Below are 19,921 nucleotides of genomic sequence, written 5' to 3' on the forward strand. Positions count from 1 at the left end.
CTTAACCAGCTCACTTGTGCATGTGCGTTACCTTCCTAATACTCCTTAAACCAAACATTAAGACCCACATACATCATGTTTCTAGCCGTTTATCCAGCATATGTGGAGTAAGCACTAAATCCCATCCAGGGTTTTACCTTGCAACATAATGTGAACTACTCCGGTTCAGGGTCAAGAAGGGCCCTCAGCAACAATAAAACTACAGAGAGGAACGATCTGGAAAACACAACATGGCATTCATGAGGTCGTTGGGTCGTAAAACAACAACACACGAGGACGGATGAAAAAGTTGGAGGAATAGACTTGGGGAGGAGGAGAGAAGCTCGGTGGGCAGCTGTGGTTGTATAAGGCAACATGAACTAAATAAGAAAACCCACATGGGTCAAGGGGAAAGTCTTTCATTTCAAAGTCTAACAAACTGAATCTGAAAACAAGCTGAAAGTAGACACTGCAGACTTATTCCAGGAAAGATGTAGAACATTTTAAACTGAACTGGATCTTTCAAGATTTAAACTACATTCTCTTCTAACACGTTTTTAAACATGATCACTGAATTGCAGCTGTGTGATCGTCCTGCGTTTCTAAATGGGATGCTGTACAAAATCTCTTGTTGTCAAACATTTCTGCTGTTATTTTCTGTTTTTCTCATGTGTGTAAAGCATCCGCGGTCATAATAATAACAAATAATAATAATAAACAAATTCAGCAACAGGAGGGAAGAACTATAGACTGGTCTCTACTGCCACCTGGTGGTCATGGGGAAAACAACCCAGCCTTGAACACAATGTTTCTAGGTTTACCTGTCCTATAAACAGTAATGACAACAAATACATTTTATTAGTACATACTACATTCAGCCTGTAAAAAAGAAGCAATAAACCTATTTTGATATGGTGAGCGGCTGCTTGATATCGCTGCTTCTGTATTTCAAATGTTACTTAAAAAAGTGCAATTGAATTAATGTTGTCGGTTTTATTTCTGGCACATAAATAGCTATGATAGGAACAAAATAAAATTAAAATAAATAAATTAAAAAAATATGTTGTTACTGCTGTATGTAACTGTACCTCCGAACCTTCCTGCAAACCGCTCTGTGTCCTGCTATCCTACCGCACCACCTCCCATTTACTCCGTAGCAGACTGTCTCCCTCTGGCCATCAATCAAGAATTTGTGAGTAGTTAATTTCCCCAGTTAAAGAGTGTGATTTGGGCTGCATGCCCTGCTTCCTTGTGTCTCTGTGGCTGTAAATGTGCTGCGTTGGCTTACCGTGGTGCTGTGACCTGATCGGCCCAACGCGACCCGCGGCTCAGTGGACTGAGTGTCTGCCACCGTTGGACTGATCTGTGGAGAGAAAGGAAAGACATCTCCTGATGTATCACCTGTGTAATGTACTGTAACTTAGTTAATTTTCACCTTTTTTGGTTTCGGGTTAAACTGAACTCTGACCTGTATAGCTGTGGGCTGCGGGCGGTGGAGGTGGGGTCCTCTGGGGTGGATGTCAGTCACATGGGGCGGGGGGTCTGGGCTGGACCTGCGGCTGTGTTGTTGCAGGACGTCCTGGTAGGATTTGGTGTCAAAGTTGGTCCTCCACATCAGCACCTAGGAGGATCAGCACAGATTCCATGAACAACCTCCTCAGATTCTCTACTACGACAGTAAAAACCTTTTGACTGACTAGATACTGGGAGAATGGGGAATACAGGGTCACCAACCAACCTGACCATCGGCTCCCCCCGAGGCAAAGCGGTCTCCTTCCTTAGAAAAGGCTACTGTGATGACAGCGCCCTGAAACACAAAGTAAACGATGTTGGTGAGTAAAACAACAGCATCACAATGTGTGTTCGCATGTCAGAATCAATATTCCAACAGACCCGCGTTGTACAGAATTCAGACAGGATCACGACTGTTTTCAGGTGTTTCAGATTAACGAGTGACCGTGTTACCTGGTGACCGCCAGTATCTGTGGTGCCTCCTAGTCACTTGCGTAGATGGTTGGCGTAGATAATAAACACATATGAGTTTTGTAATTAAAATGGATGTGTGAGCGGCCACCTTGTGCCCGTGGAGGGTGTAGATGAGGCGTCCCTCCAGCAGGTCCAGGATCTTCACGGTGCCGTCGCTGGAGCCGCTGATCAGGAAGTTGTTGGACGGGTGGAAGGAAAAGCTGTTGATTCCGGCGCTGTGGACTGATCCAAGACAAGCGGGATATTAGACAGGCACACATTTAAAAAAAATTAAAAAAACATAGCGGCAATTACAGTGTTTATTTTCCAAAATGAATCAACAGCATTATAATAGCTCATTGACATACCTTGATAATGCTGAATGAGCTTGTTGGTCCGTAGATCCCAGATTTTCAGAGAGCTGTCGGCCCCCGAGGAGGCGATGCAGGTGCCACTGGGGTTGAACCCGACAAAAGTTGCTGATCTGGAACAACAACAACAACAACAAAGCTCAGACCTGCAGCAGCTCAACAGTGTAAAATAACAAAGCAATTATTACACGGATTTACATTTTCTTTTACTTCAATTTAAATATTCAGTGATGTTAAAATCAGAAACTACATCATCCACCTCCGTGATCCTCTAAATCTATGTTGTTGTGCTATAAATGGTAAACGTTTAATGTCCAGAGGCTGTCAAGTATAATTACTTAAAAAAGATGATATAATTTAGTGACTAAAGCAAACAGAATTTTAGTCTCAAAGCAAATATTGCAAACCAGACCCAAAGTGGAGACTTACTCTCCGTAGTCGGTGAAACAGTTGATGCAGTGTTTGGTGGAGGCGTCCCACAGCCGGACGGTGCGGTCGTCTCCACAGGACGCTATCAGCCGGCCGTCTGGAGAAAACCTGCAACAAGGAAAACACAAAGAAATGACCTCTGAACTTTATCTACTCCTCTCCATCACATTTCACATCTTGCCTGATTCAAAATGTCTTAAAAAAGGACTCCCATCTATTATCTTGGTTTGTAAAAGTTATTCTGGTGTTACACACACACGGTGTGTTTGTCCTTCAACATATTTTTGGTGAGAGGGATCAGACATCTCCTGCAAAAACTGGTCAATTGTCAGATTTTGGGAAATGTTGCTTCCATGACACGTCGTCTTTCAGACAAGTGTAAAGAAAACATCCCAGGTGTTGATTTTACTACACTTTGTCTATTTGAATCTGTAGATTTTGTCGAAATTTAACTAAAGGCAGCATTCGATAATACCTCATTTGCATATTTATATATAACATTTCTGAAAACTGGTAATGCAAAAATACTGTTATAATGTAAATAATCAACTGGGGAAGTTTATGTTTACCCTACTCAGTTGTAGAGTTTTAAATGCATGAATTAATATAAATTAAATGTTTTGCTCATAATGTGAGCCAGAAATGTCGACTTCCGCAGCAAACTTCCCACTTTCATTCCTATCTCGCTTTTTACTGAAAGGTTTGTTCATATATCGTTCATAGTCTGATTTATGGAACATTTTATTCCTGATTCCTTAATGTAGGGTTAGGGTAAGAAATAAACCGTTGAAGTTTCAGGCTGATCTTTACCCCAATCACATAGGCTGTTTTTGTCATTTAAAAAAGTTAGTGATAAAGCCGTCTTAGGCAAAAAACATGCTGCAGCACAGAAGTGAGTGGGGATGATGCAATGATGCAGAGTCGCCGGCTACCTGGCGCAGCGCACCCAGTTGGTGTGCTGGTTGAGCGAGTAGACGAAGCACTGGCGGTGAACGAGCCACACTTTGACAGACTTGTCGTCGGACGCCGTCACCAGGCGCTGCCCATCGTGGGAGAAGGCAACACTGCGGACGGCCGCCGTGTGGGCTTTGAACACCATCGACTCTCCTTTCCTACGAGACACAGACGGATAATAACACATACAACTGATTTGGAGAGCCAGCGTCATGTCCTTTCACATTACAGTCCACTGGAGCCTACATGGAAGGGGTCCACAGCCGGATCGTTCTGTCCTTGGAGGACGTGGCCACTAGGTTGCCAGAGGGAGAGAACTGAACCCCGGTGATGACATCGTGGTGGCCTACGTAGCAGAAGGCCTTCGCCTTTGGAGCCAGATTCCAGACCATCAGGGTCTTATCCGCTGACCCGGAGGCTGGAGGAAGACACAAACAGCACAGTTGTAAGAAAATCCTAAAGTTCATAAATCAGCTTTTTTTGCACTGCGAGGTGTATCACTTCAGATCCAATAGAGATTATTTTACTAAAGACAACAGTCATGACTATTACATAACTGTACATACATGTAGTTTTAGGTGCATTCACAGTGACGTTAAACCAATAGCTGATTCTTGGGAGTCCAAAGAATGACATGTGACAACGTGCAACTACCTACTTTACATAACTATTGCTGGTCTTTTTATTATGACGTAATATTTGTGCTTTTAGATTTTCTTTTATATAGGTTTGTTATTGTGTGATATATGTTGGTCTGTCATGTTGTGTGTTCTTTTCTGTAAGCTGCTACTGGATGCTTGAAATTTCCCTCGGGAGGAATCAAGTATCCATCCATCCATCCATCCATCCATCCATCCGAATAGCATCTGTGAATGTATAATTCGGCAGCAGCAGAAATCACCCAGTTGCTTGCGGTTTGGATTGAAGTCTGCAGCGGTGACTGCATCCTTGTGCCCCTTGAAGTGTCTCTCCAGAGTCGGATCCTCCTGCAAAGGCAGAGCAGAGTCCGTCTGTGTGTGTTCAGTGGAAACTCACCCACTTCACTTGCATCGTGTCGGTGAAAGACCTCTAGGAACTAAGTGTGGTTTGGTGAAACGTATGGTGTCGGTAGAAGTGGAGGGCTGGGCAGGAACTCCTTATTGGACCCTGCTTGTCCAGGCAGACACAAAACATGGTTGTGTTTAGGAAAAGTATTAACCCTCCTGTTATGCTCCGGATCAATTTGACCACATTCAATGTTTAACGTCTCTATAAAGAGGGTTAACATGATTATTTTTTGCTAGAAATTCAGTGACGTTCCTTCGGACGCATTTACAAAATAATAAAAGGATACTTCTCATGGTCCAGTTCCCCATTGAAGGACCAGGACGACTTGTGCTGCTAATGTTAAGAGTTTTTCATATTTTTAGATAGTCACATAATACGTATTCTGGGTGTATAAAAGTCTGGGAGGGGGTTATGTTTTATTTAATGGGTTCTTTAGGTCGTCGACAAAGAAACATGTATAACCTGAAGCATTAACTTGGGTAACAATTTTGATTTATTATAATTCTCTGAAGGTTTAAATAGCTGGGGTCAAATTGACCTCAAGGATGACAGATGTTAGACAATTTGAGAGGAACAGCAGGCTTAAAGAGAGACTCATATAGCGAGTCTAACATTGTTGTCATGATAGAACAGAGTAGCCCCACTCAGCAAATCCTCTTAGCGGAGAGCAGCTAGCTGGGGAAACTCGCCGGCTCAGCAACTATTAGCACTTTTGCTAATTTAGCCTTTTAGTATTAAGAATTAACAAACACACTCACCATAACAGACGCCATCGTGGGCATTTGCTAAACACTTAATTGTTGTCAGAGTGAAAGTTGAACCGCCCGCAGCTCTGCAGCGTTACTTCCATGTCCTGTCAAACAGGGCGCCTCCGCCGAACCGTGTCAGACCCGACGAGTCAAACTCAGATAAATCGGTGTTCCGCTCGACTACTCGTCCTTTAGCAAACTTAGTTGACTTTAAATTAGTGTGCTTGCATTATCAGCCAAATTGCATGCGCTGTTCCTACAGCTTACGTTGAATAATAGGCAACCTGTGGCAACCTATGGTGGCAACGAACGAAGAGAGTTGTGCTGCGTTCATGGAACATAAGAAAACGTGTAGATACGAAAGTCGCACATGAAAACTCAATTCACAATTTGAAATACCGTTTGAGACCGGATTTACGAATAATCATTTCACTTTGCCAGAAATTTGCGGCACATCAAATTAGTGAAGGCTCTGAATATGGACCCGCAGCCTAATATGAATTGGTTTATATCAAATAAATAAAAAAAAATATGAAGAAATTAAGTGAATTAAGAAAGCGTTTGGTGATTGAGAGGCATCGCGGATATAATGTGTGACTGTGAACATATCCTGGACCCTGCCAAAAAACAGTAGTTTTGTAAATTTGTAACACGGCATATTGTTCCCATGTGACTTGAATGCAGCACGGCCTGAATGCAGCGCGTCCTTTGCTGCTAGGCAACCAGCGCGCATCGCTCAAAGAACCTTTTTGTAGGAGAGCAGCGGAGAGAGTATCCGCGTCTCTGATTGGCCAGTGAAACAGCGCTTACAAACCGCCACTGAGATCATTACACTTGAACGTTGACGTTTGCTATTTGGTTTGAAAGGATGTCGTTCAACCATCAGCCATAAGGAGGTACGGTTGACAGTAGTGGTGGGCAAGTGAAGTCTTATGAAGCTCTGAGGCTTTCCTAGCAATTGTGTTGAAAAAGATTAAAAGCTTCAACGCTTCAGTGATGGTGACATCTGGTGGACAACTGAAGCCATAGCAACCTCTCAAGAGCACGACTGAAGCTCTGACACCCTTCAATCCCATGTCAGCAATAAAAGTTTAGAAAAGACTGTGTGGTCATTTACGTGTTTTGTTCATTCATACTCGCCCGTACTGTAAAACATGATATGAAGGGCCAAATGTTGGTTAAGGGTTTATTTATTTGATCACGGTATGTGAACTCAGAAAGTTTTTGTATTAAGTGTTAATAGTTTGTAATAGAAGTTGTATGGTAGAGGAGGAATGTTTATGCACAGACAGGTTTTTGGTCTTCACAGGTTTTTATTCAGACATTTTCAGTTTCGCTTAATTTTTTTATTATAAATGCTTCTATTATCAGGTCGACAAGTGTTGACATGATAATACAATAATTTATAAAAAAAAAAATCAGCGAAACTTTTTCATACTCTGGCGTGAATCTCGCGTCACGGAAACAGGGTAAACGCCGACTGCCATTAAACACCAACGAAGAAGAAGAAGAAGCTGGGTAAACACGGAAGTGCCGCCTACGCAACAGTGGTAGCCTTAACAGTAGAAGCTATCAGGCAAGTGTTCTTTTAAATAAACTCCTGATGTACTTACAAACTTTAAAATGCCTCATTTTGTGAGTACAGACCCTATGTGTACTACTGCAGAAGTTTGGTAACATTCCATGCATTATTAGTGGGGAAATTTACGAGATATACACTAGGCACCATCGCGCTAGTAGGCTACTAAGCCAAATGCTAAAAGCTAAAAATGCTTCTGAGGGGTTATTTGGCTGGATGTCATGGTGGAAATGACCTAGGGTGCATTTCACTCCGAACCATCACTTTAATAGTTGATGGACTACTTGGTTGAATCGTTTTGAGTGGACTGCTTTGAATTCTTTTAGCTCGGTTAGTTACTGTACGTTCATTTACAGACAGCAGGATAATATTCTCTTTGCATTTCTTGCAGTTGATGTTCCCGTCTAACAGTGCAAACGTCTCAGATTCCTAAACCTGTTTTTCCTCTCAGATACTTCAGGTCGCCTCTGCAGCCGATCTGAATGAAAATGAGATTGACAGTGAATCACACGACCCAGGAGGTAACTAACACAATTACTCATTCAGCCAACATTGGGAAACTTTATTTATGTCCAGATGGGCCCTTAACATTTTAAAATTGGATTCAAACTGTCTGTCGCTGTCAGTGGATGTGGGTTAATTTCCCCCTCGCCTCTGTCAGATCACCAGGATGCAAGAGACGAAGACGTCTGCTGTGCTGAGAGGTCAACCCTGCTCAGGTACCGTGCAGCTATGCACCCTGGGAAACATTACTGAATACATCATACTGCACACAACACGCCATATCGCTCCTACCTTACCTGGTGTTGTGTCTGAAGGCAAATACTGTTCGTGTGTGTGTTTGCACCTCTGAGTATGTGCAGCGGCAGCGTTCCCAGGTAGTAGGGAGCTGTGACTCATAACGGCGATCCTGCCATCTCATCCTTTACTGTATTCCACACATCCACACACTCACACACACACATCCAGCGATCACAACCCCGAAAAACAAGCACACCTGTAACCCGACGCCCACCACACCTGTATCTGCACTCAACATGTCCCCCCCTCTGGTACACAGCACAATAACCTCACTCAGTATGTTTTCACCTGCGTCCTCTTAAAAATGAAGTTAGAATACGCTTGCTTATATTTAACCTTATCAAAATCATTTAAATAAATATGTTTTCCTTTTTGGTAGCTAAATTGCCACTGCATTTGTTTGGCAACCCACACTTGCATCATATAACAATAAAGTACCTCATCTCATCAGTTATTTTCTTAAATTGGATTCCTAATTTTGTCTTATTGCTTACTTAACATTATTAAGAGTGCTGGAACCAAAATGTCTATGAATTCAAAACCCGTACAAACAAGGAACTTAAGGAATCCTCAATTTAAAGTGTAGAAAAAGTTTATTGTTACGACATGAAACCTTTAACTGGTTATAAAACCGCCTCCAATTAATACCTCAATTCCCCACAAAATCAGACGAAATAGTTCACCAGAAACTCCTTGATCTCAGACTCTGGTTCCACTGGTGGGAAGGGAGGCATGGGAGATCCAGGACCAGGGCCGCGTGGGGCAGACTGTCAGACCCTGTAGCAGTAAAAAGAGAGGTTTTCTCAAGGGAATCTGGTGCTCTGAAACACTACCGATTACCAAAATCATAACCAAATGAGTCCCTCGTCGAATCGTCCAACAACACATTACTGCATCTCTGACACATTTACAGCTTCAAACATGTTACTCTTACAGTGTTATTAGCGGAGTGGGAGAGCTGAACCTCAACAGGAAGCATCAGGAGATGGAGACCACGTTGGTGTCCAGCCCCCAGCTCGCCGAAAGGCCCTACCCCGACTGCCCCTACCTGCTGCTGGACGTACGGGACCGCGACCAATACGACTGCTACCACATTATCAGTGGTAGGTGGCAGCAACACCAAGCCTCTTATGAAAAAGGATTTCTTGTTTTAATCCTCTCTCTCTCTCTCTCTCTCTCTCTCTCTCTCTCTCTCTCTCTCTCTCTCTCTCTCTCTCTCTCTCCTCCTACAGCACACAGTTGGCCCGTTGCCATGCTGTCTCGAACAATGAACCCCTACACCAAAGACATGCTGGAATATGTATCCTTCAATGCAAACGACACACCTGACCAGCCTTTTTGAAAAGCAGTTAACTGACCATCGACTTGTCTGAACTTAACCCACTATCTGTAGAAAAATGCAGCTGGGAGGATCGTCATCGTGTACGACGTGGATGAGACTGTAGCCATCCAGGCCGCCAACATCATGTGTGAACGGGGGTTCGAGAATCTGTTTCTGCTGTCTGGAGGTAAAGTAGCAGCTGAGTGGAGCTCACATCTGTGCGTGTGGTTGCATGTATGAGAAGGGCGATCGTCCCACTCTGCTGTCCTCTGCCAGGTCTCAAGGTCATCGCTCAGAAGTTCCCAGAAGGGCTGACGACGGGCTCCATCCCGACCTCATGCATGACCTCTCCCAAAACGCTGAAGGTGAAGAAGAGCTCTGTGCCGCCGCAAGCAGCAGAGAAGCGCTGGCGCTTTACCTCCGACGAGCTGGCCCAGATTCAGAGACGGCTGGAGGAGATTCTCACCTCCGGTAACGCCAACAGTAAGTCACACTGTCAGAGTGACGTTTTGTGTAAATGTTTTTGGTTCGTAGAGTTTTGTCAAACTAGTTTCAGAAATTGTGGTTTAGCAATTGTAGAGAAACTGTAATTAGAGCATTGTTTCAGCGTTTCCCCGGGAAAACTCGGCACTAAGTTTGAGGAAAATAGAGCCAAAGTTCTGACGAAGTTATTATTTGTGACTTTATAAGCAGTCTTTGATGTCCAGAGGAAATTCCTTGGAAGATTTGCCTAATTTAAACTAGAATTAATTAATTATTGTTCTATTATTAGAACATTATTCAAAAAACTAAGACCATAGATTAGAGAAAGTTGCCTGTTCCGTCACTCTGCTGCCCTTCAGTGTTTGCATGTGTTCCCTGCAGGACGCCGGTCCAGCCGCATGTCAACCAGCAGCTCCCGGCCTCAAGCATCCAGCGCTCGCAGTCGTTCCTTTGCAGCTAGCAAGGACGGTGGCAGGCTTCAGCTTCACTGATCAGCTGAGGCTTCACACAGATAGATTATCAATGTGTGTCAGAGTCACTGAAGGAAGGAAACGGGCATGTTGTCATCACTGTAACAAAAGTAGCACTGAAGAACCCGCAGATTCATTTAAAAACAGTGTTGCTCATGTTTGGCCTTTGTTTTGTTTGTAAGTGACCCGTTTTCTCTGGATTCACTCACACATAAGTGCATTTATTGAAATGATGAACTACAACAGTCCGTCTTAACTCTCATTTAAGGTCACATATTTGTAAATTAATGTGAAATAAAGTGTTTAATTGTTTGCTGGATTGTTTCCTTTCCTTGATTAGACAGAACATTCAGGAGTTTACTGGATGAAACATGTAACCGCTTCTTACTCTGCAGGTCATATCTGGAGAAAACAGAACAATGACCTGGATCAGGGTGAGATAGGAGCAAATACATTGGGATTATTTACTATTTATGATTTAAAATATCTCTAAAAAGCAGATAAATATTGGTGAGTTTTAGTAATGAGATGTTCAATAATGCAGAAAGATGGAGACATTATCTGCATAAGTGTCCAGTCAGCAGCCAATTAAAAAGCTTTAAATCATAGTTTTCCATGTTGCTCCTTTATTAAAGGATCATGATGATGATGATGGTATTAGTTTTGACGATGACATTTATCAATGATATCCACACACACACAGGTTAGTAGGGGTTCTTGAGGGTGTGGTCCATGATGGCAATCAGAGCCAGCCAGGTCTCGGAGGCGGTGGGGATGATCTGATTGGCCGGCAGGATGAAACCATAGCGACCGGTGTCCCTCAGCTCGAAGGTGTAGGAGTACTTGATGCCCTGGTCGTAGGTCCAGTCGATGGTGCCGCCGCTGGCTTGGTCTGCAACGGAAACGCCGTGTTTTTATACTAAACGTCAGCAGCCGCGTGGAGGTTGTCGGCTCGGAGCTGCATTAGTTTCGAAATCTGATTTCTAAATGTACGAATGTTTTCTTTATCTCTGTCCACAGAAGGTTTCTAGCAGAGGAGGGAAGTAGAATTAATTCTAAATTCACGAGTACCTGAACTTTACTTAAGTATTTATTTTTCTGACAACTCTTTACTTTTCCTCCCTGTTTTAAAACAAATGTCTACATTACATTACCTTACATTTTCAAAACAAGCTTGTTACTTTAGTTTTAATGCATTTAAGGGGAATTATTATTTGATTTCTTATTAATATAACAGGAGATTCCATTAGCCTTACAACAAAACAGCCAGTAAAAAGTGTCCTCCATAGAGTCTTCATAGACTCTCATAGAGATTGTTTTGTCACTTTAACTCGAGTAAAGAAGTTGAATCAGTACTTCGACTTTTACCAGAGTAGTTTTGAACACAAGTATCTGTACTTCTACTGAAGTATCATGACTGATTCTTTTCCCTCCGAACACCTGATAACACAACCAGTGTTAATTGATATTGCTGTGAAAACTTTCCCCTCAAACAACTGTATTTAATTCAAATGTTAAGTTTATATTTGAACTCCTTAAACTAAAGAAATGAAAAATGTGTCATCATCAGTCATAATGTACACCTAAAATACTAAAACAACATTTCTTCATATTTTTTTACATCAAAATCCAATATTTTCTTCTTCCTTGACCACAAAATTACGCTCTTACATCGGCTCGTACCGACCAATATTATCATGACATCCATCCATCAACGTAGAATTTAAATAATCGGGACTTACAGATGGTCTTGATGATGCTGCCGTATCTGTAGCTAGTACCGTAGAGGGAGGCCAGGTCGGTGATAGCCTTCTTAGCCAGACTGTGCTGTGGGCCGCAGAGATCACCATATTAACCTGTATTCATCGTTTCTTTTATTGCTTTTGCAAATTCTGGGTAAAGAGTGTTTACCAGCTCGGCCTCGTCCTTGACTGGAGTCCTGGTGTAGCCGTAAGGGTACAGGAGCATCTGGGAGTAGGCGTGGATGGAGACGAAGGCCTTGATCTGAGTGTGGGACTTCACAAAGTCCACGATGGACTTGACCTCGGACTCGGAGTGAGCCCTGGGTCCACGGTAGATCTCTGAGCAGGGGTTGCCGCTGGCACCGGCTCCTACATGGACGTGATAACAGAGTCAGAGAAGCTGCAGGAGAATGGATTCCACCGTCTTCTCAAATATCTCCATGTTGTGCAAAAGGGGCAAAACGTGATTTAGTGATGTGTTATACAGTCGATGTATTTTATGTTTTGTCCTCTGCATGTTCGACAGCAGTTTTTGGTAAAAAGACCATCCTGCAGGGACACTTCAGTTTAAAGCCGCTGTGGGGAGGAATTACACATTTGGCACCATCTGGTGGTGATGTCGAGCATGACAATAGCAGACAGCAGTAAAAGTGCCTACAATTGTACTATATACAGTAGGTCAAGTGAAAAACATTTAAAAAAATTAATGAATAACCTGTAACAACCGGTTAGGCCATTTGTTGGTAACAATATTTTAAATAAAATAATTACAGTGAGAGGGGATAGTGTTCTGAGAAAGATTAGTGGTAAATTTATGAGAAAAAAACGTTGATATTCTCTGAGATTAAAGTGGCAAAAATCAAGAGAAATTGTCACAAGATTATATTGTCATAAATGTATGAGAAAAAAACTCATCACCTGACAGATGCCTCTGTTAGGCGGTAACACAAGCCGCCGAGTGAAAAATATATTATCTTGTTGCTAATTCACCAGATGCTGGCGTTACTATGGTTGTACTTGTACTCCTATTTCAACAGTTTTTCCTCATATATTTTTGACTTCATAATCGTGCCTATTTGTGGAGTATTTTTTCTCCAAATATTATTCCTTCACAGCTGCATCATTATTATTTTTAATTACCTGCAATGGCCCTAATATGGCATTGTATTTTATTGCCTTTATTAGTGCAGTTTGAGTGACAGGGAAATGAGGACGTGCAGCAAAGGGTCAGAATCAAACCGACACCACTGCCAAGGCCTACGAGGGCTCTGACACGCTGTAGTCTAGCTAGCTAGAGGTCGCTAGCTAAAGATCATGGACCATTTTGAAAAAAACATGAAGGATTCTTATTTTAAACGCTTGGTTCGGAGTTTCAAATAATAACCTTTGAGAATAACATGAGTGAGAGATGTTACCTCCGAAACCAGCATCCCAGTTCCTGTTGGGGTCCACTCCCACACAGCGGGAGCCGGGGTTGGGCTTCCTGGTTTTACGCCACATGCGGTTCTGGAATCATCACAATTAATCACTTTTAAATGATTACATAAATGACATGTTCAACATCCTGCCAGTTTATTGGCTAATCAGCAGCTTGTGGCTTTATCTTTACTGTGTAGATGTTGAAATCTTCTAGTATTATCTATGTGCCTCATGAACTTATCAATGTCTACAAACTCTCACTGCATACGGAGAGAACACATCTTTTATTCATGTCCTTGAAAATGGATTAGGACACATGCTGATGACATGATAATTAGAAGAAGTAGAAAAAAAAGTAGCTTGTGGAAGGAAATCCTTCTAAAATCAGCCCGTTAGAAAGTCTGGAGAGGCTCACCTTGGTGTGAGTGTAGGCGAAGCCATCGGGGTTGGTCACGATCTCCAGGAAGATGTCCATCTTGTCGAGGATGGCGGTGAGAGTGGGGTCACGTCCGTAATCGCTCACAATCTACACACAGAAATGTCAAGAACATTCAGTGTCAGCTGTTATGTCATGTCTGCGGATTTTCACCAACCGATTCTATAGATTGTATAAGAGAAAGTTGAGATAAGAAAAGGAATAAAGTGTTTGCATGAGGTCTAAATTGAAAATGATCCAAAGCACCTTTTTGGCGAACCAGGTGCCGCTGGCCTGAGTGACCCACTCTCTGGAGTGGATCCCTGTGTCCAGCCAGATGGCGGGACGGTTGGTTCCACCAGTGCTGAACTACAGGGAAGGAAAGAAGGTCAAAAGAGTCATCATATAACAATAAGTATGACATGAAGAAATGTCTTGTTTTTTATTCACCTTCAGCACGTTCAGGGGACGGCCCTCGTAGCTCTGACCAATCACAATCTTGCTGACCAGGTTGGGATTCTCAGCCACCAGCATGTCCTGGAAACTGTAGATCTAAAACAAAGACACATTCATGGCGTTATGGTGGTGACATGATTCTGTATAACACATCTGGGTCTGTGTGAGTTTAAAATCCGAACACAGATCCAGAGACCCAAAGTGTCAGGGACCCCCCTGGCTTCACCTCTCAAAGAGACACACACCAACCAAGAAGAAACTCCTGATCACAAAGAAACATACACAGGGAAACAGAAAACCTACAAAGAGACCAAAACAACGACAGCTGCAAGGAGGCACAAAGAAATCACAAGGAGACTCACAATATCTATGAAAGAGGTAAAACAACCACAAAGAGATACAAAGAAACTACAACGTTTCACCAAAAAATTACAAAAAGCTGCAAAAAGACCACAAAGAGACTCTCAAGAGGAATCAAATGACTACGAGAGACAAAACCAATACGAGGCTCAAAATAACTATAAAGAGACACACTGGCTTCAACGAGACTCTCAACAACTACAAAAAAGAATTAAAAAAAAAACACAAGAGACATAAAATGACAGCGAGAGACAAAATATGTTCAATGAGACACAATGACCACACAGACACTACAAAGTGACACAAAGCCAATATAAAAAAAACCCACACAAAATGGCTGCAGAGAGACACAGCAACTACAAAAAGAGGACAAAAACAATGACAAAGAGGTGCAAAACTGTTGCAAAACGATAAAAAAAGACTATGAAAAAGGACTAAATCATGCCAAATATTTTTTAGTGAATGTTCTTTTGTCACTGATTCTACTCATGGATTTGATTTCTAGGCACTCTAGCTTTGGGAGACGGGGGGGTCCATGGGGGACTGGTTGGTCCATGGGGGACTGTCCAGTTTTGGGGACCTCAGTATTCTGTTCTTTGCAGATGATGTGTTTCTGTTGGCTTCATCACACACTGGATGGAGGGACTTGCAGTCTTGTATTTCTATCTGTTCTGCATTTGTTCCAAACAATGAACAGTTGACTACTATATATGTTCATACATCAGAGTCTAGGATAAATAATGCTTGTGTTGTTGCTCCGTGGCCACAAGAGGGAGTGTGTACTGACCTCCCCGATGGTGTGGTACCTGGAGTAGTCAAAGCTGTCAGTGTTTCTGGGCTCAGCGATGCGAGCAGCAGACTCCATCGCCTCCTGCTCCTCATCCAGCATCGCCTGCAGGAATATAACATTCAAGTTCATTTATTTTTAAAATGATCCATAAACTTCAGTCCAAAATCTACCACAGCATATTAGGGCCACTGTAAAAAAAAAACAATATATATATATATATATATCCCTCAAAATTGCAAATTTGCTACTTTATAAAGTCGTAGATTATCATCCTCAGGACCATTGTCACACCTTGTCATATATTAATTTGAAAATATCGTAATATAGAGTAGCAAATCTGCAACTTTATTAAGTAACAAATTGTTCAAATTTTCAACTCTTTCTCTCAGAATATTGCCCACCTCTCTTTTTCTAATTTTTTTCTACAATGGCCCTAATACGTCGTTGGAAAAATCTGCTCCAACCATCTGAAAAACTCAAAACCAACCGATTATTTTCTTCCTCCCCATTTGCAGCTCTGTATACCTGCAGGTCTTGGATCATTATGGTGTAATTGATGTTCTGACCCTCCAGGTGAATTTTGACGGATTGCAGGCTGTGGAAGGGAACTCTGACTTCCACGGGAATGGCCACATCACTCGCCCCCCTCCAGAAGTCCAGCTGAAAGAAAACACAAACATCACAAGGTGGAAGGTTCTTCCTCTAATCTTCTTGTTCATGAACGACAACTGACCTTGAACTCGACCATGTCCTCCATGTCCTTGATGAGAGACAGCTCGTCTCCATTCCTAGGAACGATGCGAAGCACCTGATGGCTGCAAAAGGAGAACCACAATGTTTGACAGACCAATGCAGAAGTTGTCACGGGCTGAAGTAATACTTTCCAACGGGCTAACGGGCATGCACATTGTTTCCCATGATGCTCTTTTTATTTGCATTTATTATAGAAGCGAGTTTATCACTTTCTATATCTGAAGTAGTTTATATTGGTATATTTATATTAATGAGAATTAATTATGCTGCTATTCTGGTGCATACTTGTATTTCAGGTCACTATTAGAATATGATTACATGCTTTTATGCAAAAAAAATAAATAATAATAATTTCCCCATCAGGCTGTGCTGCAGCAGCTACTGCCCCTCCCTTCCAAACAGCCCAGTAGGCTCTGATTGGTCAGCTGGGCCACTCTGTTGTGCGTGTTTGTCAGAAATGTAACATCCCTTCCCATAGCTGGTTTCAGCTCTGCAGGCCTCCAGGATACCTAAAAACCCTACTTGCTGTAGCTGCAGAGGTTATTCTGCTGAGAAACGTGATAAATAGCAGCTGGGAGGACATTATGCTAATTTGTTACTTGGTGACATCACTACTTAACGGAAGACAAGACAAAGTGATTGAACCAGAGACCCTTTAGACACTCTGGAGACTTTTTACACATGAAAAACTATAACACACTAAAGGAAAGGGGGAATACAAAAAAAAAATTGATCTTTAGAAATACAGTTTATTCTAGACATAGCCTACAAAATGAGACTTTATTATTTTACATGTCTGCAGACGTCTCAGTGGCTGACCCACTTACCCCTCAAATGTCTCCTTGCCTAGAACGACCACAACCAGCGTGGCGGCGAGTGCGAGCAGCCCCCTCATCCTGACCGACGGTGTGAACCTGGCGGGGCCAAACACAGCTTTTATGGCAGCGTGAACCGGGTCACATGTCCAGACCACAACCTTGCCTCATGTTAACGGAGGTGTGCCGGCGTCTGCTCGTTTTCCCACCGCGGCCTGCAGATACCAGATCTGATGTTGCCCCATTATTGCACCATGTGTGAGTATGACATATACAAGGCTGTTCAAGGCTGTTCAAGGTTGTTCAAGGTTTTTTAATGGTGATATAAAACAAAATGAAAGAAGCTATTTTTTTTGTATTATTTATTAATAAAGAAATTGAATTCAATATACAGTATCTTCAATTAATGTGACTCTTATTTAAGAGTTTTTACTTTTATTTGACCCAAAATGTTGTTGTTTTATTGACTCTTCATTGTTGGTTTTATGCATTCATATGTCTTCATCTCGCCAATGTATTTTGTCGTGTATGTTGTCAATGTTATGTGAATAACTACAGTTTCGAAGGAACATATTTAAGGAAAAGATAGAGACAACAGCACCTGGTCTAAATGCTGTCAGCAGCTCAACAGGAAGCTGCAACCGTCCGCCGTGTGTTTCAACTTCCTGTCTGTTGGGGGAAACATTGCAATCAGCAGCAGTTTTTGGACCAAAGCTTATGGATATTTAAATATTATTATATATTTATTTTATATATTATATTATATTATATTCCTGCAGGTTTCTTTTGCTTTCTACTTTTAAAATAGTCATTGTAACAGGGAATGTTTAAACATTGAGCAATGGATGTCAGATAACATTTCTCAAATAATAAAATCAATTTTTCCCCCCTCATACAGCTACTCATATCACAAACATCATGTGGTTTAGCACGTACATTAATTTAAAGCCAGTTCACATGATAGAAATCCTGGACGTTACTCACTAATTCGACTTCTCTCCGCTGTAGTTACACCAAACCTGCAAAGTTAAGAGTTGTGCAACCGCGCTGATAAGGAACACTGCAGAGGAAAAGTAAAGAGACAGAAGCCAGGCCAGGTGAGGTGAGGTGTGTGGAAAACACCTGCTGATTCTCAGACACTTACATTGAAGCAGACAGCGTTTCCGTCCACATCCATGTGTCCTGCCCGAGTGTCCTTGAGCAAGACGACAAGCTGCTATCTGCTCGGTCCTCGGCAGGGAGTCGGCTGGTTTCATCACAGTGAAACAGCATTTATTTAGAATAAATCACTTCCTCATTTAATGTAAAAAAAAAAATTCTGCAGAACCATATGAGTTAGAAAGAAACATGTCACAGGGGAGGGGAGGAGCTATTTATTACATCATAGATGCATATGAAGCCATGATGTATCTTTGTTTCCAACTACCTCTAATTGCTGCTGATTTTTGGCTGAATGATGCCTGTATGTTAGCTGAGATGAACAACGGTGGTCTTGCTTGAAAGAGAGTTTTTGCTTTAAAGTCCCAGTGAAACATCATCCATGCTTGACACATACAGAGACTAAGCCCCGCCCTTTCGGGATGTTAAAAAGATGATTTTGCAGGTTAAATAAGTCACAGTTTGTCATAGTATAGCCTCATTTAGATTTGTGTGAAACATCTGTCGTGCAATGTACGATATCACAAACGCGGCCTTGTCGTCGCTAGCTAGCTAACTTCACTGTTTTCCATGCACAAATGTAACGATATCTTAGCATAAGTGTTTAATCCAGCGACTGTTTTTATCAGCAGGAAGAGAAAGAAGGAGAACAGACCTGTTGTTCGTGAGTAACGTTACATCCTGGTACCCAAATACGTATTGTCAAATTCTTATCCAGTACATCTGATTGGATGGCTAAAAATTGGGTAGAATAATATTGCACTATAAAGCTGCAGGTACGGGATCATTCATACAGTTATCATACTATAAAACATAGTTATTGTACAATAAAACATAGTTATCATCAGTGTTCATACTATAAAACATAGTTATTGTACAATAAAACATAGTTATCATCAGTGTCTATACTATAAAACATAGTTATCATACTATAAAACATAGTTATTGTACTATAAAACATAGTTGTCATACTATAAAACACAGTTATTGTATGATAAAACATAATTGTCATACTATAAAACACAGTTATTGTTTGATAAAACATAGTTATCATACTATAAAACATAGTTATTGTACTATAAAACATAGTTGCCATACTATAAAACACAGTTATTGTATGATAAAACATAGTTATCATACTATAAAACACAGTTATTGTACAATAAAACATAATATTGTACTATAAAACAGTTATCATACTATAAAACATAGTTATCATAATATAAAACATAGTTATTGTACTATAAAATATAGTTATTGTATGATAAAACATAATATTGTACTATAAAACAGTGATCATAAAACATAGTTATTTTATCATACTATAAAACATAGTTATCATAATATAAAACATAGTTATTGTACTATAAAACACAGTTATTGTACGATAAAACATAATATTGTACTATCAAACAGTTATCATATTATAAAACAGTTATTTTAACATACTATAAAACATAGTTATCATAATATAAAACATAGTTATTGTCTTATAAAACACAGTTATTGTACAATAAAACATAATATTGTACTTTAAAACATAGTTATCTTATCACTTTAAAATGCCCTTTGATTCGTCTGTCCATTTTCTAAATCCACGCATTCATGAGGAGACCCATCTTTTTCTACAGATTAAAGGTTCATAAATCGTGATGAGGCTCAATTCACTTTTGGATCCTGCTGAAGAAATTACATCATCTCTGGAGATGGGGGGGGGGGGGGGGGGAGCTGTCAGAGATATAGATAATGTAACATTAAAGGACATTGTGTATTACAGATGTTCATACCAGATCACAACTAAGTACAGTGAGTACGCCCATCCAACACAGTTCCTTGACAGACAACCCCATCTGACCTGTCGGGGT

At 41.3% G+C, this 19,921-nt stretch overlaps 4 protein-coding genes across 8 annotated transcripts in view; 2 read left to right on the forward strand and 2 right to left on the reverse strand.

Annotated features, from left to right (window-relative positions):
* poc1b (POC1 centriolar protein B) overlaps positions 1-5,779 on the reverse strand; it is a 43,382-nt gene extending 37,603 nt beyond the window's left edge. Inside the window, exons 1-10 of one of the 2 annotated variants that reach the window (XM_084017016.1) lie at positions 5,504-5,779; positions 4,600-4,684; positions 3,945-4,116; positions 3,677-3,856; positions 2,745-2,852; positions 2,313-2,428; positions 2,054-2,187; positions 1,718-1,786; positions 1,448-1,600; positions 1,268-1,342 (exon numbers count right to left, since the gene is read on the reverse strand). In XM_084017016.1, the coding sequence (XP_083873142.1) occupies positions 1,268-1,342; positions 1,448-1,600; positions 1,718-1,786; positions 2,054-2,187; positions 2,313-2,428; positions 2,745-2,852; positions 3,677-3,856; positions 3,945-4,116; positions 4,600-4,684; positions 5,504-5,527 (1,116 nt within the window). In that variant the 5' untranslated portion in view covers positions 5,528-5,779. Of the gene's footprint in view, positions 1-1,267; positions 1,343-1,447; positions 1,601-1,717; positions 1,787-2,053; positions 2,188-2,312; positions 2,429-2,744; positions 2,853-3,676; positions 3,857-3,944; positions 4,117-4,599; positions 4,685-4,733; positions 4,829-5,503 lie in introns of those variants that run through there. The other variant, XM_084017017.1, reaches the window with a different exon arrangement.
* The window catches only part of cav1 (caveolin 1), a 481,528-nt gene that overhangs the window by 363,408 nt on the left and 98,199 nt on the right, over positions 1-19,921 (forward strand). The gene's annotated exons all lie outside the window — the stretch shown is intronic.
* cep41 (centrosomal protein 41) lies at positions 7,056-10,460 on the forward strand. Its single transcript, XM_084016822.1, has 8 exons — positions 7,056-7,070; positions 7,525-7,594; positions 7,735-7,792; positions 8,811-8,977; positions 9,107-9,174; positions 9,268-9,382; positions 9,472-9,678; positions 10,060-10,460. The coding sequence occupies exons 4-8, from the start codon at positions 8,860-8,862 to the stop codon at positions 10,167-10,169; spliced, it is 618 nt and encodes a 205-aa protein (XP_083872948.1). The 5' UTR covers positions 7,056-7,070; positions 7,525-7,594; positions 7,735-7,792; positions 8,811-8,859; the 3' UTR covers positions 10,170-10,460.
* Positions 10,666-18,138, reverse strand: cpa5 (carboxypeptidase A5). Of its 4 annotated transcripts, none has more exons than XM_084016817.1 (14): positions 18,043-18,138; positions 17,883-17,917; positions 17,500-17,567; positions 16,911-16,997; positions 16,064-16,145; positions 15,856-15,990; positions 15,328-15,432; positions 14,175-14,276; positions 13,992-14,093; positions 13,725-13,835; positions 13,306-13,396; positions 12,060-12,259; positions 11,891-11,975; positions 10,666-11,040 (listed from the first exon to the last, which is right to left on the reverse strand). In XM_084016817.1, the coding sequence occupies exons 4-14, from the start codon at positions 16,976-16,978 to the stop codon at positions 10,853-10,855; spliced, it is 1,269 nt and encodes a 422-aa protein (XP_083872943.1). In that variant the 5' UTR covers positions 16,979-16,997; positions 17,500-17,567; positions 17,883-17,917; positions 18,043-18,138; the 3' UTR covers positions 10,666-10,852. The 4 variants fall into 4 exon arrangements, with proteins under 4 accessions (XP_083872943.1, XP_083872944.1, XP_083872945.1 ...); XM_084016818.1 differs by having other exon boundaries at positions 17,883-17,958; positions 18,043-18,125; XM_084016819.1 differs by lacking the exon at positions 17,883-17,917 and having other exon boundaries at positions 18,043-18,129.

The sequence above is a fragment of the Eutrigla gurnardus genome (assembly GCF_963514095.1).
Source record: "Eutrigla gurnardus genome assembly, chromosome: 9".
Classification (NCBI taxonomy): Eukaryota; Metazoa; Chordata; class Actinopteri; order Perciformes; family Triglidae; genus Eutrigla; species Eutrigla gurnardus.